General features: G+C 48.1%; 1 protein-coding gene across 1 annotated transcript in view; it reads right to left on the bottom strand.

The window, feature by feature from the left end:
* The window catches only part of LOC126260424 (gametogenetin-like), a 725,449-nt gene that overhangs the window by 118,841 nt on the left and 590,033 nt on the right, over positions 1-16,575 (bottom strand). The window contains exons 6-7 of the mRNA XM_049957753.1: positions 14,024-14,412; positions 9,668-9,932 (exon numbers count right to left, since the gene is read on the bottom strand). Of these exons, the coding sequence (XP_049813710.1) occupies positions 9,668-9,932; positions 14,024-14,412 (654 nt within the window). The remainder of the gene's footprint in view (positions 1-9,667; positions 9,933-14,023; positions 14,413-16,575) is intronic.

Raw genomic sequence — 16,575 nt, 5'->3', positions numbered from 1 at the left:
CCCAGCATTGAAACCTGCTGCAGTTTCCGGAAGGGTTACATTTCTGTCACGCTGAACGATTATCTTCAGTCGTCGTTGGTCCCGTTCTTGCAGGATATTTTTCCGGCCGCAGCGATGTCGGAGATTTGATGTTTTACCGGATTCCTGATATTCACAGTTCACTCGTGGAACGGTTTTACGGGTAAATCCCCGTGGCACCAGACACTTGTTGTCTTATACAGGGTGGTCCATTGATAGTGACCGGGCCACATATCTCACGAAATGAGCATCAAACGAAAAACTACAAAGAACGAAACTCGTCTAGTTTGAAGGGGGACACCAGAAGGTGCTATGGTTGGCCCGCTGGATGGCACTGCCATAGGTCAAACAGATATGAACTGCGTTTTTTAAATAGGAACGCCCATTTTTTATTACATATTCGCGTTGTAAGTAAAGAAATATGAATGTTTCAGTTGGACCACATTTTTCGCTTTGTGATAGATGGCGGTGTAATAGTCACAAACGTATAAGTACGTGGTATCACGTAACATTCCGCCAGTGCGGAAGGTATTTGCTTCGTTATACATTAACCGTGTTAAAATAGACCGTTTACCAATTGCGGAAAAGGTCGATATCGTGTTGATGTATGGCCATTGTGATCAAAATGCCCAACGGGCGTGTGCTATGTGATCTGCTCGGTATCCTGGATGACATCATCCAAGTGTCCGGACCGTTCGCCGGATAGTTACGTTATTTAAGGAAAGAGGAACTGTTCAGCAGCATGTGAAACGTCAACCACGACCTGCAACAAATAATGATGCCCAAGTAGGTGTTTTAGCTGCTGTCGCGGCTAATCCGCACACCAGTAGCAGACAAATTGCGCGAGAATCGGGAATCTCAAAAACGTCGGTGATGAGAATGCTACATCAACATCGATTGCACCCGTACCATATTTCTATGCACCAGGAATTGCATGGCGACGACTTTGAACGTCGTGTACAGTTCTGCCACTGGGCACAAGAGAAATTGCGGGACGATGACAGATTTTTTGCACGAGTTCTATTTAGCGACGAAGCGTCATTCACCAACAGCGGTAATGTACACCGGCATAATATGCACTATTGGGCAACGGAAAATCCACGATGGCTACGGCAAGTGGAACATCAGTGACATTGGAGGGTTAATGTATGTTGCGGCATTATGGGAGGAAGAATAATTGGCCCTCATTTTATCGATGGCAATCTAAATGGTGCAATGTATACTGATTTCCTACGTAATGTTCTACCGACGATAGTACAAGATGTTTCACTGCATGACAGAATGCCGATGTACTTCCAACATGGTGGATGTCCGGCACATAGCTCGCGTGCAGTTGAAGCTGTATTGAACAGGATATTTGATGACACTTGGATTGGTCGTCGCAGCACCATACCATGGCCCGCACGTTCACCGGATCTGACGTCCCCGGATTTCATTCTGTGGGGAAAGTTGAAGGATATTTGCTATCGTGATCCACCGACAACGCCTGACAACATGCGCCAGCGCATTTTCAATGCATGTCCAAAAATTACGGAAGGCGAACTACTCGCTGTTGAGAGGAATGTCGTTACACGTATTGCCAAATGCATTGAGGTTGACGGACATCATTTTGAGCATTTGTTGCATGAATGTGGTATTTACAGGTAATCACGCTGTAACAGCATGCGTTCGCAGAAATGATAAGTTCACAAAGGTACATGTATCACATTGTAACAACCGAAATAAAATGTTGAAACGTAGCTACGTTCTGTATTTTAATTTTAAAAAAACCTACCTGTACCAACTGTTCGTCTAAAATTGTGAGGCATTCGTTTGTGACTGTTACAGCGCCATGAATCACAAAGCGAAAAAAGTGGTGCAACAAAAACATTCGTATTTCTTTACGTACTACACGAATATGTAGTGTGTGTGTGTGTGTGTGTGTGTGTGTTTGTGTGTGTGTGTGTGTGTGTGTGTGTGTGTGTGTGTGTGGTTTGAGGTTTTCAGGCGTTAAACAGCGTGGTCATCAGCGCCCAAACGCATAGAAACAGGAACACATGCGATGACGGGACGAAGACGGAGAGCGAACAAGGAGAACGGCTAAAAGACACAGACCTGAGGCAGTTCTAAACCCTCACATACAGAGGTAAAACAAGAGGAGAAGAAACCCACTAAAAAAAGAAAGGAAACACAAGGAAAAGAGAACAGAAATCGAAGTGAAACAAGTAGGTAATCGTGACTGGCGGATCTCTTACCTAAAACCTGGGTGAGCCAGTCACCCAGGAGCACATTAAAATCCTCTCCCTAAAATCCGAGGCAACAAATTGGACAGGACACAAAACCGTAAGACCTTAACCACAGTCGTTGCGTCGTCTTGCAAAATAGAGGGCAAATCCGGTGGCAAGGAAACCACCGCCCTCTGGCCAGAGAATAAAAGACAGTCAAGTAAAATGTGGCGGACAGTAATCTGGACGCCACAAGCACTGCAGATTGGGGGGGGGGGGGGGGAGGGGGTCCTCCCGCCGGAGTAAAAACCAATGCGTTAAGGGACTGTGCCCGATGCGGAGGCGAGTGAGGAGAACCTCATCCCGCCTGCATGACTGGTAGGACGTACGCCATGGCCGCGTGGTGGCCTTGACCAGACGCAGCTTATTTTCACCGACTGCCATCCATTCCTCTTCCCATTGACGCATAACACGAAAACGCAAAAGGGTAGTAACAGCATGGAGGGGGACGGCACATTCAACAACGTGAGGGAGGGAACATGCACCTTTGGCAGTCACATCCGCCAGTTCGTTTCCCCTAATACCCACGTGCCCCGGCACCCAGCAGAAAGAAACCTCCTTCCCCTGCCGTTGCAGGTGGAGTAGGGCATCATGGATGTTCTGGACGACCGTATCCGCTGGGTACAAGTGTTGCATGGTCTGAAGGGCACTCAAGGAGTCAGAACAGATGAGAAACTTAAGACTGGGAACACATCTCATCTGCTCCAATGCCCGCAAGATCGCAAACAATTCGGCATCAAAGATGGTAAACGCCGCAGGAAGCCGTAACTTGACGACTCGATCAGGGAAAACAACAGCACAACCAACAGAGTCCCCCTGTTTAGAGCCATCCGTAAATACTGGTACATGGTCGGGATGCTGGTTTAAAATCTCGTAAAATAAGGAGGTAAAAACAAACGCAGGGGTGCAGCTCCTCTGGTACTCTAAAAAGTCTAAAAGGACGCTGGGCCTCTAGAGCAACCAAGGAGGTAGGCGGGTAAAACCCTGGAGTTGGGGTGCCACACGCTCCACACCAAGGGACTCAAGCAAATGCGTGGCACGAATCTTAAATGGTCTCGTTGCCCTGGGACGACTGGAAAAAGAGACGGTCCATAGGCGGTCGGGCAACGGTAGGGTACGCAGGGGAGGTAGGACAAGCAAGGAATTCACACCCGTCGCACCATGAGGAGTTTCCGCCGGATAGCGAGCGGCGGTTCATAAAAATTGGGGTTCCTATTTAAAAAAACGCAGTTTATATCAGTTTGACCTATGGCAGCGCCATTTAGCGGTCCAACCATAGCGCCATCTGGTTTCTCCATTCAAGCTAGACAAGTTTCGTTCTTTGTAGTTTTTTCGTTTGACGCGTATTTCGTGAGATATTTGGCCCGGTCACGATCAATGGACCACCCTGTATATATAATTCACATTAGACTAAAGTGCGTGTTCGGGACTGGCGACTGCGTGACAACAGGCGCTACCGTATAACTGAAGCACTCATTTAGCACTAAGGTGTCGCTTCGTCACCTCGGTCTCACACTGTGGGCTGTGAACAGTAGGTGTTGCAAGGCGCCCGCTGCATACCGGACACGCCGCCCACTCCGGCCGATGAGGTGGGACGGAGGCTGCCCGCAGTGACTGCGGCGCTCGCACATCCGGGAGGCGCGGACAGAGAGCCGCCCCCACGTCACGGCCGGCCTTCTTCGACCACATCGGTCTACCCGCCGAATCGTGCGCCGTCAGTCACTGCCGAGGACGCACTGGCGCTCCACTTCTCGGCTGCTCCACATCACGCTCTCCTGTCTTCCTCTGGACGTGCACGAGTGCGGGTGTCAGCTCAAGGGGCGAGTGATTGATACTGCTACGCGTAAAGGACGCCAAGAGGCTGTACCCATAGTAGTAAACTAATCTCACAGTAGACACCGCCTCCCCAGCTAGTGGAAGGCGTTTGGCAGGGCGGGACACGGACTGCGTTGGAGGGTGCCACCTGCCTACTTCTCAGGGGCAACATTCCTGTGGTCCGACTACAGAAAGGGCGCAAACCATACGGACTAAGTTATGCAGCCTTCTTACGTCTCACAAATAATTCCCAAGTGGACGTGCATCCGCTGAACATGAATGTTAACAGACGTGCAGCTTTACTCAGAGACAGTATTAGTACAGGTTCGCAACGAGTGTCTCAGGTCTCATCTACACCGGTAAGAAGACCCAAACGGGGCATTATACAAGTGATCTTAGTTACTGTTCACTGGATTTAGGACTATGCCAAAGTTTAAACACACATAAGCTCAATCTTCGCCAAAGGCCTTGCCGCAGTGGTAACACCGGTTCCCGTCAGATCTCCGAAGAGCTGTCGGGATGGGCTAGCACTTGGATGGGTGACCATCCGGTCTGCCGAGCGCTGTTCGCAATCGGGGTGCACTCAGCCCTTGTGAGACAAACTGAGGAGCTACATGATTGAGAAGTAGCGGTCCCGGTCTCGTACACTGACATACTGGCGGGAGAGCGGTGTGCTGACCACATGCCGGCCGGTGTGCCCGAGCGGTTCTAGGCGCTTCAGTTCAGTCTGGAACCGCGCGACCGCTACGGTCGCAGGTTCGAATCCTGCCTCGGGAATGGATGTGTGTGCTGTCCTTAGGTTAGTTAGGTTTAAGTAGTTCTAAGTTCTAGGGGACTGATGACCTCAGATGTTAAGTCCCATAGTGCTCAGAGCCATTTATGAGCTAACCACATGCCCCTCCATATCCGCATCCAGTGACGCCTATGGGCTGAGGTTGACACGGCGGCCGGTCGGTACCATTGGGCCTGCCAAGGCGTGTTCGGACGGAGTTTAGTTCAGTATTAAGCTCAATCTTCACACTTCAGCTAAATAAATTGTTATGAAATATTGTTAATCTTTTTTCCGATGTATTTTTGACATAGCTCTTTCCTGACACTATTTGGCTCTGTGACGAATGTGTATACTACAAGCAGACCACCTCATGAAAGCATTATGTTTGACTCCAGGTGCACTTGGTGAACAGAACAGCCATGTCTCAGACCCAATTTCTTCTACTTTAGATCAACACCTTAAATGGTACGCTTCACTGCGACAGCCCCGCAAGATGATTCCTATCGTTGAGGGGTGTATGTGATCGGTTAGCACAAATTGCGACTAGTATAACACAGTAAGTAATACAGAATGGCAGATGTTTAACAGATATTAAAGTATGAGCAAACTACTTATCAGATACAGTCAGCAGTGCTAATTGTTCGTTGATGACGCTGTTGCTTACATGTAAATGCTAATAATAATAATAATAATAATAATAATAATAATTTCGTGTGGTTCAATGGCCGGGTGCTAGTCTCACAATTGGACACTCCTTTGGCGACTTTTGTATCTCTGATGTAAACTAGTTATCAAAATGGTTCAAATTGGTCTGAGTACTATGGGACTTACCATCTGAGATCATCAGTCCCCTAGAACTTAGAACTACTTAAACCTAAGGACATCATACACATCCATGCCCGAGGCAGGATTCGAATCTGCGACCAAAGCGGGCGCGCGGTTCCAGACTGAAGCGCTTAGAACCGGTCGACCACGACGGCCGGCAAACTAGTTATCCAATCGGGAAAGGGGATCTGCAGTTTCATATGGAATACGAACCACGTGTTGCCACTGAGGACTCTTCCGTCGTTGATAGGCGAAGGGTGGACTAAAAGCAGACTGAAAAATTCCGTGATCCGACCAGGATTCCATACAGCGACCTCTCGGTTCGCACGCAGCTGCTTTAATAGTAGACCATCAGGCCCAACACATAAATACCGTCGCAGGACCGTCGTAACGAAATGAAAATGAAGTATCTAGAATTTTCTCTTTGTTTATAGGACGGTAGTTCTATTGAAATGTAAATAGCCTGAAGAAATATCCGAAAGAAGAGAAAGAACCAGATAGTAGACATCGATGGGACTACAAGCGCTTGACAGGTCTTTATAGCTCATTGGAAGATGTACCCTGCTTGACAGTTGCTAAGGAACAGAGACCCTGATGGACAAGAATAATCACAGGCAATGAGGGACTTCATGAAACAAGGCACATACATAATAAAGGTGGAGTGGTTAATTTATAACAAAAAATGGTACAGATTTCACTACTTGGGAGAGAAGTATGATAGATGTAAATGACGTTCATGTGTGACACAGGCTTGACTCCCAATGTAGAGTTCGATATTGGACTATTAGTAAGGAATAAGCCCTCCTTGGCGAATAACGTAACGCACATTTTTGCAGCTGTTATTCATGCTGGCTAGCAAACTGTTGAGGAGTCATTGGGGGATATTGTCCCACTCCATTCTGAAGGCGGTTTTCAGTTCTTGCACGGTTCCGGAAAGGGGCATTCGTTGAGAAACACGTCTGCCGAGAGTATCCCAGACATGCTCTTTAGGGTTTAGGTCCGGAGAGTACGCAGGAAACTCCATAAGTTCAATTTCTTCACTTTCTATTGTGTCCGACACCTCAGTTGTCCTATGTGGGCGGACATTGCCGTCCATAAACAGAAAGACGACACCTACCGCACCGCTAAACAGACGAACATGATCCAGAATAATCTCCCTGCAATACCACTGAGCTGTAACGGTATCTCAAGCAACAATATGCAACAGTGCCCATGCCATAACGCCTTGGCCATAACAATGGCGTTCAGTAGCATTCTGAGGTGCGTAACGTGTTCCCTCTGTGATAAGCCTTTTGCATTTCTCTTTTCGTCTCCTTTAAAGGCAAAGAGAAAAGATGAAGCGATAGCCCAGCGTAGAGCCTACGCCTACCGTCATGTATTTTTTATTTTCAGTTGTTAAAAAACAGAGGAGCTTTTCTTGTACCAGTAGTAGGAAGGGGGAATTCGCGCTCAGCTATGAACGAGTGAGAAGCACGCCATTTTTTAGCGAGTAATTGTAGACCGCCATTCTGGGGTCGCTATGAATAAGTGAGGAGTATGTATTTTATACGTACACCGTTTAGAAAACTACAGTATTGCTTTATTAACAGAAAGGTCGTGTGAGTTGTTATTTCAAATAGTACGATAATTACAAAAACTGAAGCCTGTGTACTTTGGAAAATTAAGAAGATCCTATAAGCTCAATGGGAACATGGTCCAGACTTCTGAACACGGCGACCAAACGTAGCATTATAAATAAGGGTAAGCACAAATTTACAGCGGAGAAAGAAAATACTTCCCCCCCCCCCCCCCTGCAAAATAATATGAACTAATACCAACTTATTTCCAGGCATAGCCTGCTTATTGTGCTTGTCATTCATGCCGAAACAATCTCATTAATTCAATACATTTTAAATAGCCACGCGTTTCAACATTTTATTATCATTTATTCCATTATTTTATTATATTATACCTCCCTCCCTCCCTCCCTCTCTCTCTCTCTCTCTCTCTCTCTCTCTCTCTCCACTGATGGCCAGAATCATTTCCCACAGCGCACACGAAGGTGAAGTTGAAGTGGTATCCATTTAACAGGCTTGCGAGCATACAAACCGGCCTGATTAAATCGCCGCGAAATGCTGACAGTTGAAAGGTTTGAACCGATCTGCCTCAGTGTGATTGTACGTTTTCGCGTGTAGGACTACGTATTAAATGATCAAATGAGTGTGAAATCTTATGGGACTTAACTGCTAAGGTCATCAGTCCCAAAGCTTACACACTACTTAACCTAAATTATCCTAAGGACAAACACACGCACCCATGCCCGAGGAAGGACTCGAACCTCCGCCGGGACCAGCCGCACAGTCCATGACTGCAGCGCCCTAGACCGCTCGGCTAATCCCGCACGGCATTCATTGACTACGTATCGATCCTCTTGCGGTGTGGTTGTTCGTCTACGACCTCTGGCACGTTTTCACATAGCATTTCCACCTTCAGTGGCCATTTTTTAATCGCCTTGAACACACTAATTACTGTAGTCACACTAGTGACACTCTGACCGACTTCGAGCCGTCCAACTGCTCGTCTATGTTCGTAACCACTCAAATTATGTCTTGCAGACATGTCGCTGTACCACACTGAACGCGTACTAAACGGTTCCACAACTACCTTCCTCAAACACCGTGCTGCATGAACTGCTGCCGAATGCGTAGAGAGCGTTCGTGGACAGGCTTCGCTGCAGCTAACGCGTCCTGTCATTTCCTACTACTTAGTTTGGGTGTTCCGTAGCAACTGTTAGCTGTACTTGACAGTTGATAAGGAACTAATAATAATAATGATCGTATGGCAGGCCCCATGCGGGAAGTTCGGCCGCCGAACCGCACGTTCTTTAAAGTCACTTCGGCGACTTGCGAGTCAATGATGATGAAGAGCACACAACACCCAGTCATCACGAGGCAGAGAAAATCCCCGAGCCCACCGGTAATCGAACGTGGGACCCCGTGCGCGGGAAGCGAGAACGCTACCGCAAGACCACGAGCTGCGGACATAAGGAATAACTGACACTTGCTAACTAACAACTGGGGGTTGTTAACAAGTGTCCGTTATTTCTTAGCAGTTGTCAAGCAGTGTATAAACCCGTATCAAAATACCTCAAACAAAAGTATATTACAAATCCTCAGAGAAGTCAACCATGGGAGAAATGCAACGCCGATTTGCTAAATTTAAGTAACGGATATTGGAATATGTAACACCCTGCTGCTTGCATTGAGTGGGAAGGTAAGTGACGACCTGTTGACGACAAAATCATTAGAGTTTGAACACAACATCGGGTAGAGGAAGGATGGGGAATGAAATCAGCAGAGACCCATCACGACATTAGCCTTAAGCGCTTTCGGGAAAGCACGGAAAACATAAATCTGAATCGCCGTCATCCGCAACAGGAGTCCAGTGGCTTACCACTCAACTGCCGCTCTCGATTTACACGGCGCAGTGGTTAGCATACTGGACTCGCAATCGGGAGGACGACGGTTCAATCCCGCGTCCGGCCATCCTGCTTTAGGTTTTCCGTGATATCCCTAAATCGCTCCAGGCAAATGCCTGGATGGCTCCTTTGAAAAGGGAACGGCCGACTTCCTTCACCGTCCTTCCATAATTCGATGAGACCGATGACCTCGCTGTTTGGTCTCCTCCTCCACACAACCCCACCCAACCCCAAATTCAGTTCGATTTACACCGACAACTCGCGCAGAGATTGTTGAGAATGCGATATGAGAGATTTCGACGCTTCGCTCCATAATGGAATGGAACGGTATACTTCAGTATCAACAATATCAACGCCACAGTGGTTAGCAGAGTATACACGTACACATGTTTCACTCCATGGAGTTGATAGTCCACGTCATTACCAGATACCCTTTCACTTAATGTGCTATACTGCTGTCCTCATTGGACGTTACTGGTAGCGGGCCGGCCGTGTTGTTTGTTGCGAGACACTCACCCAGAGGACCCCGTCTTTGGACTGCAGGCAGACGTCGCCAGGCGTGACGCCGGGCCAGTGTCCGCTCGCGGCCACCGCCGCCGCCGCCGCCGCCGCCGCCGCCCCCGCCGTCGCGACGCCGGGCCGCTTGCCGTGCGGCGCCGCGGGCTGCGGCCTGCACACGCCCCCGACGCCGACGCCAGCACCGGCGTCCGGGCGCGCCGACAGCAGCTTCTCCCGCGACGACGACATCGACTTCGCCGAACACCGTTCTCCACACACCAGCCTGTTGCAGAAATCGTTATCAAAAATCTTTTTTTTTTTTTTGCAAAAACAGACATAAAGTCTGATGGGATAACCGCAATCAGTGGTTTTATAATGTTACTTATAATCCGTTTTGATTGCACAAAATGTTTATCCACATTACCAGTTTCGGTTCCTCTAGAACCATCTTCAGATCTGCAATTTCAGTTACAGGAGTAACCCGTCCACACACGGATCCACACACGGGTTACTCCTGTAACCGAAATTGCAGAGCTGAAGATGCTTCTAGAGGAATCGAAACCGGTCACGTGAATAAACATTTTATGCAATCAAGACGGATTCTAAGTAACATTATAAAAATCTTTTTGCTAAAGTTGCCACATCGAACCCTCTTCGCAAAACTACTGTATATGTTTTTTTCTTGTTTCATAAAGATTAATCCAATTTCGTAATATACAGAGGGGTCCAAAAAAATGTATCCACAGTTTAAAAGTCCATAACTGACAAACTAATTGACGGAATTGTCTCATCTTTGGTAGTGTAATAGTTTGTAGTTCCGGCAATCTTCACACAAGCGTTGTATTGTGTTGTTTCGTTTTGTCAGATGACAGTCGCCAGATAGCCAGTGTTTTGTTCTTAGTTGCACCTGGTTACTCGAGTAAACAAGGCGGTCGCAAGGCTTACATTTGATGAAAGGAAGTCAGTTTTGAGGTGGTATTTTAAGTCGTGTGTTACAACAATTCACTTGCTCACCACAGACGTCTGTGAGACTGTGTGCCCGTGAAACTGGAGTGAGTCACAAGGCGGTCGCAAGGCTTACATTTGATGAAAGGAAGTCAGTTTTGAAGTGGTATTTTAAGTCGTGTGTTACAACAATTCACTTGCTCACCACAGACGTCTGTGAGACTGTGTGCCCGTGAAACTGGAGTGAGTCGCTCAAGTGTCCGGCGAATTCTGAAGACAGCAAAGTGGAAGTGCTACATCGGACGATTGCTACACGCAATGAACGACGACGACCCAGATCGTAGAATGGAGTACCGCGAGTGGTTCACTATCATGGTGCACAATGATGAAGAGTTTGCAGAGATAATTGTGTGGTATGATGAGGACCCAGATCGTAGAATGGAGTACTGCGAGTGGTTTACTAACATGGTGCACAACGATGAAGAGTTTGCAGAGATGATTGTGTGGTCTGATGAGGCACAGTTCAAACTCAGTGCACAGTAAATCGCCACAATTGCATCTACTGGGCCGCCGAAAATCCGAACGTCCATGTAGACAAAGCCGTGAATTTGCCATGAGTAAATGTGTGGTGTTGGTTGTCTTACCGGGGCTTGACGGCACAGTTACCGGTGAGTTGTACCTTCAGAAGCTTCAGACATCCATTTTACCTGCCATCCGAGACTTGTATGGAGACGGAAGAGTTTACTTTCAACAAGATGGTGCCCCAGCCCATTACCAAAATCTTTTTAGGGCGTATCTCGACGAAAACCTACCAGAAAGATGGATAGGCCGTAGAGGTGCAGTGGAGTATCCACCACGTTCCCCAGACCTAACACGTTCCCCAGACCTAGCTCCTATGGACTTTCACCTGTGGGGAACACTAAAGGACGTCATTTATCGACAAAAGCCACGCACATTGGATGAACTTCGAGAATCCATCGTACATTCAATTGCAAATATCCAACTGAACACGTCGCAGTCAGTAGTTCGTGCTGCAGTTCGGCGGCATCGTTTGTGTGTGGATGTTAATGGTGAGCATTTCCAACACCTACAGTGATATCATTAAGTTGGACTTACTAAGCTACACTTTTTCCAAAAATGAGACAACTCCGTCAATTAGTTTGCAAGTTATGGACTTTTCAACAGTGGACACTTTTTTGGACCCCTCTGTATATCTACTACACGATTTGAGATAGAAACTCGGGGTGTATTTTAACTTACGCATAGGACTACAAGATTTTTGTTTTCAAAAGAACATTGCTTAAATTACTGGTCGTTGATTTGTGCACGAGAACCTGGCGCCCGACATTGTCCCAGATGTGTTCCGTCTGGTTCAGGTCTGGCGAATCAACATCGCTGTCATGATCCTCTAAGCACCGTGCCACGATCTGGCCTTGTGATACGGAAAATGCCTTCGTCGTGAGGGGGACGCCAAGTGTGCTGGGATGGATATGCTCTGCAGTTATGTTCACGTAGTCAAAGGCTGTAATGGTACCTTCTATTCCTTTCAAATGCGCATGGAAACCCCGGTGAATATCCCCATTAACTAATACTATCCCCACCGGAATGCGCCCGTGGCGCGAAACTAGTTTGGAGCACCCGTTCGCATGGCTCTGAGCACGATGCGCCTTAACTTCTGAGGTCATCAGTCGCCTAGAACTTAGAACTAATTAAACCTAACTAACCTAAGAGACATCACACACATCCATGCCCGAGGCAGGATTCGAACCTGCGACCGTAGCGGTCGCTCGGTTCCAAACTGTAGCGCCTCCGGCCGGCCACGTTCGCATGGCTGATGGCCTATTCCAAATCAGCCTGGTGTAACAATAACATATATTCATCCGAAAAAGTGACACTCTTTTTTTTGATCCACGGCCTCAACCTCGATGATACCGTCACTACTTCAGTCGCAGTTCGCCATGTCGGTGGGTCAACATGAGAACACGTAAAAGTTGTCAGCTGTGGAACCCTCCGCTTAATAACGTATACACTGGACGCTGTGCTCTGAAACACACCTGCACCAGCATTTTACACTGTAGGCAGGTCTCAGATCTACCAGAGACCGCCGCTTATCATTATTTACAGTGTGACCAAATCTCCGACTCACACGTTCCATGCCGGCCGGAGTGGCCGTGCGGTTATAGGCGCTACAGTCTGGAGCCGAGCGACCGCTCCGGTCGCAGGTTCGAATCCTGCCTCGGGCATGGATGTGTGTGATGTCCTTAGGTTAGTTAGGTTTAATTAGTTCTAAGTTCTAGGCGACTGATGACCACAGAAGTTAAGTCGCATAGTGCTCAGAGCCGAGCCCACGTTCCATGATGAGGCGTGTACGTCCTACACTTCGTCTCTTACTCTATTTTCAGCCGTCCTAAACTTTCATATTTCTTTACGTACTACACGAATATGTAATAAAAAAATGGGGGTTCCTATTGTAAGTAGGATGTTTAGGTTTTTATGTTGGTAACAGCATGTAGCGCTCTATATGAAAATCACTTAATGTGCTGTGTGCAGTCTGTGGCTGGTTTGCATTGTTGAAATTTGCTATTGTAGTGTTAGGCAGTTGGCTGTTAACAGCGCGTAGCGTTGCGCAGTTGGAGGTGAGCCGCCAGCAGTGGTGGATGTGGGAGAGAGATGGCGGAATTTTGAGAGAGGACGATCTGGACGTGTGTCCATCAGAAAGAGTAAATTTGTAATATTGGATATCAGGGACTGATATATATATATATATATATATATATATATATATATATATATATATATATATATATATTATGATTTTTGAACACTATTAAGATAAATACATTGTTTGTTCTCTATCAAAATCTTTCATTTCCTAACTATGCCTATCAGTAGTTAGTGCCTTCAGTAGTTAGAATCTTTTATTTAGCTGGCAGTAGTGGCGCTCGCTGTATTGCAGTAGTTCGAGTAACGAAGATTTTTGTGAGGTAAGTGATTCATGAAGCGTAAAGGTTAATGTTGGTCAGGACCATTCTCTTGTAGGGATTATTGAAAGTCAGATTGCGTTGCGCTAAAAATATTGGCTGTCAGTTTAGTGTTGATCAGAATAGGTAAAGAGCGAAATGTCTGAGTACGTTCAGTTCTGCTCAGCTGTTTGAAAATCAAATAATGTAAGAGGTTTATCAGCACAGTAATTCATTATATTTTCTAAGGGGACGTTTCACTATTTAAAAAACGCAGTTGATATCCGTTTGACCTATGGCAGCGCCATCTAGCGGGCCAACCATAGATCCATCTGGTTTCCCCCTTCAAGCTAGACAAGTTTCGTTCGTTGTAGTTTTTTCGTTTGACGCTTATTTCGTGAGATATTTGGCCCGGTCACGATCAATAGACCACCCTGTATATAGTGTGGTAGGTGAGAGGCTGAGGTACCTGGTGGAGAGACAAGGCGGGTGGTCATCTCCGAAGCCGCTGCTGGCGGACGAAGAGGCGGTGTCGCTGGCGTGGTCCCGCGCCGTGACGGCGGCAGCGGCTGCGACGGTGACGGCGGGCTCGTGCTGAGTGTGCTTGGCCAGCGCGGCGTACAGCGCATCCAGGTGCTTCGGCGGCCAGATGGGACGCGGCACTCCGACGGGCCAGCCCTCCGGGATGGGACACAGCCGCGAGCACCCACTGCCCCCGGGGGGCGGGGGCGCCGGGGTGTCCGGAGGCGGTGGCCGCGCCTGCGGGAGCGGGGGAGGTGGCGAGCCCGGGGGCGAGCACGCGTGCCTCGGAGGCGCCGGAGACCTCGTCTGCAGCGACGAGCAGCGGCCGGCCGGCATCTGTGGCCGACAGTCAGGCGTTAACACCACGGCTACGCGGAAACTAACTTCACTTATCACGCAGCATAGCACTTAACTGGACACTGAACTTATCCCACGAACTTAAACCGCGTGAATTCGAGACAGACGCCTACATGCATATGTGTGGAGGAAGGTTCCAAGAACACACTCTATCTTCTTCCACGGGCAATAAGGGAACAATAGACATGCACAACACTCAGACTATATAGAAACATAAATACACATACCAAAAAAAGTTTTGCATAATCTCGGTTCCGAGAGATCCGGAATCTGTACAGGAAATAGCAATAGAGGTGAACATAAACATCACTTCCGCCCTTTTTATTGCTCATGAAAACCACACATTGCATGCTGTACCACCATACAGTGACACCTTCAGAGGTGGTGGTCCAGATTTCTGTACGCAAAGGTACCTCTAATATCCAGTAGCACGTTCTCATGCTTTGATGCCTGCCAGTATTCGTCGTGGCATACTATCCACAACCTCATCAAGGCACTGTTAGTCCAGATTTTCCCACTCCTCAATGGCCATTCGGTGTAGATCCCTCAGAGTGGCTGGTGGGTCACGTCGTCAATAAATAGCTCTTTTCAATTTATCCCAGGCATGTTCGATAGCGTTAATGTATGGAGAACATGCTGGCCATTCTAGTCGAGCGATGTCGGTATCCTGAACGAAGTCATTCACGATGGGGGCACGAATTGTCGTCCATGAAGACGAATGTCTCACCAATATGTTGCCGCTACGGTCGGAGGATGGCATTCACGTATCGTACAGCCGTTACGACGCCTTCCATGACCACCAGCGGCGTACGTTGGCCCCACATAATGCCACCCCAAAACAGCAAGGAACCTCCACCTTACTGCACTCGCTGGACAGTGAGTCTAAGGCGTTCAGCCTGATCGGGTTGCCTCCAAACACGTCTCCGACGACTGTCTGGTTGAAGGCATATGCGACACTCATCGGTGAAGAGAACGTGATGCCAATCCTGAAAGGTCCATTCGGCATGTTGTTGGGCCCATCTGTAACGCGCTGCATGGTGTCGTGGTTGCAAAGATGGAACTCGCCATGGACGTCGGGAGTGAAGTGGCGCATCGTGCAGCCTGTTGCGCACAGTTTGAGTCGTAACACATCCTGTAGCTGCATGAAAAGCATTATTCAACAAGGTGGCGTTGCTGTCAGTATTCCTCCTAGCCATAATCCGTATGTATCGGTCATCCACTGCAGTAGTAGCCCTTGGGCGGCCCAAGCGAGGCACGTCATCGACAGTTCCTGTCTCTCTGTACCTCCTCCATGTCCGAACAACACCGCTTTGGTTCACTCCGAGACGCCTGGACACTCCTCTTGTTGGGAGCCCTGCCTGGCACAAAGTAACAATGAGGGCGCGATCGAACATCGGTATTGACCGTCTAGGCATGGTTGAACTACAGACAACACAAGCCGTGTACCTCCTTCCTGGTGGAATGACTGGAACTGATCGGCTGTCGGATCCCTCCGTCTAATAGGCGCTGCTCACGCATGGTTGTTTACATCTTTGGGCGGGTTTAGTGACATCTCTGAACAGTCAAAGGGACTGTGGCTGTGATGCAATATCCTCAGTCAACGTCTATCTTTAGGAGTTCTGGGAACCCGGGTAAAGCAAAACTTTTCTTGATGTGTGAACATATACAGGCAGATTTCACATCGGGCTCTACAGTTATTTAGCGACATGCTACAAGTAGATGCCCACTACAGGATATGCTAAATGTTTTGGCTAGATACATCGAGACAAGCCGCATTGAACCCTCTCAGAGTTACTTGGTGTATCTCGAAGACATGCTGCTGCCGCAACGATCCTGTCCATTAGGTCCTCTGGTGATGTAACAGTTCATATACGAGGCCCTTCAGATATCTCCAGAGGAAAAACTCGACTGAGGACAGATCGGTTGGTCGTGATGGACATGCGATTGGGCCACCGCGACCAATCCAGCGACCGGGAAAGGTTGCCTGCAGATGTGGGCTAAATTATCTGTTGAAATGCACGGGGTCTCCGTCGCGCTGAATCGAATGCAGGCAACATCATTCCCGTCCGGCAGAACCTCGCGCAGGAATACCAGAAACAGGCGACCATCGACCATCAAGTGGGTTCGGGAGAACTTATGGCT

This window comes from Schistocerca nitens, chromosome 5 (assembly GCF_023898315.1).
Source record: "Schistocerca nitens isolate TAMUIC-IGC-003100 chromosome 5, iqSchNite1.1, whole genome shotgun sequence".
Lineage (NCBI taxonomy): Eukaryota > Metazoa > Arthropoda > Insecta > Orthoptera > Acrididae > Schistocerca > Schistocerca nitens.
The sequence above is the reverse complement of the archived record's forward strand: the minus strand, read 5'-3'. Positions and strand labels throughout refer to the sequence as shown.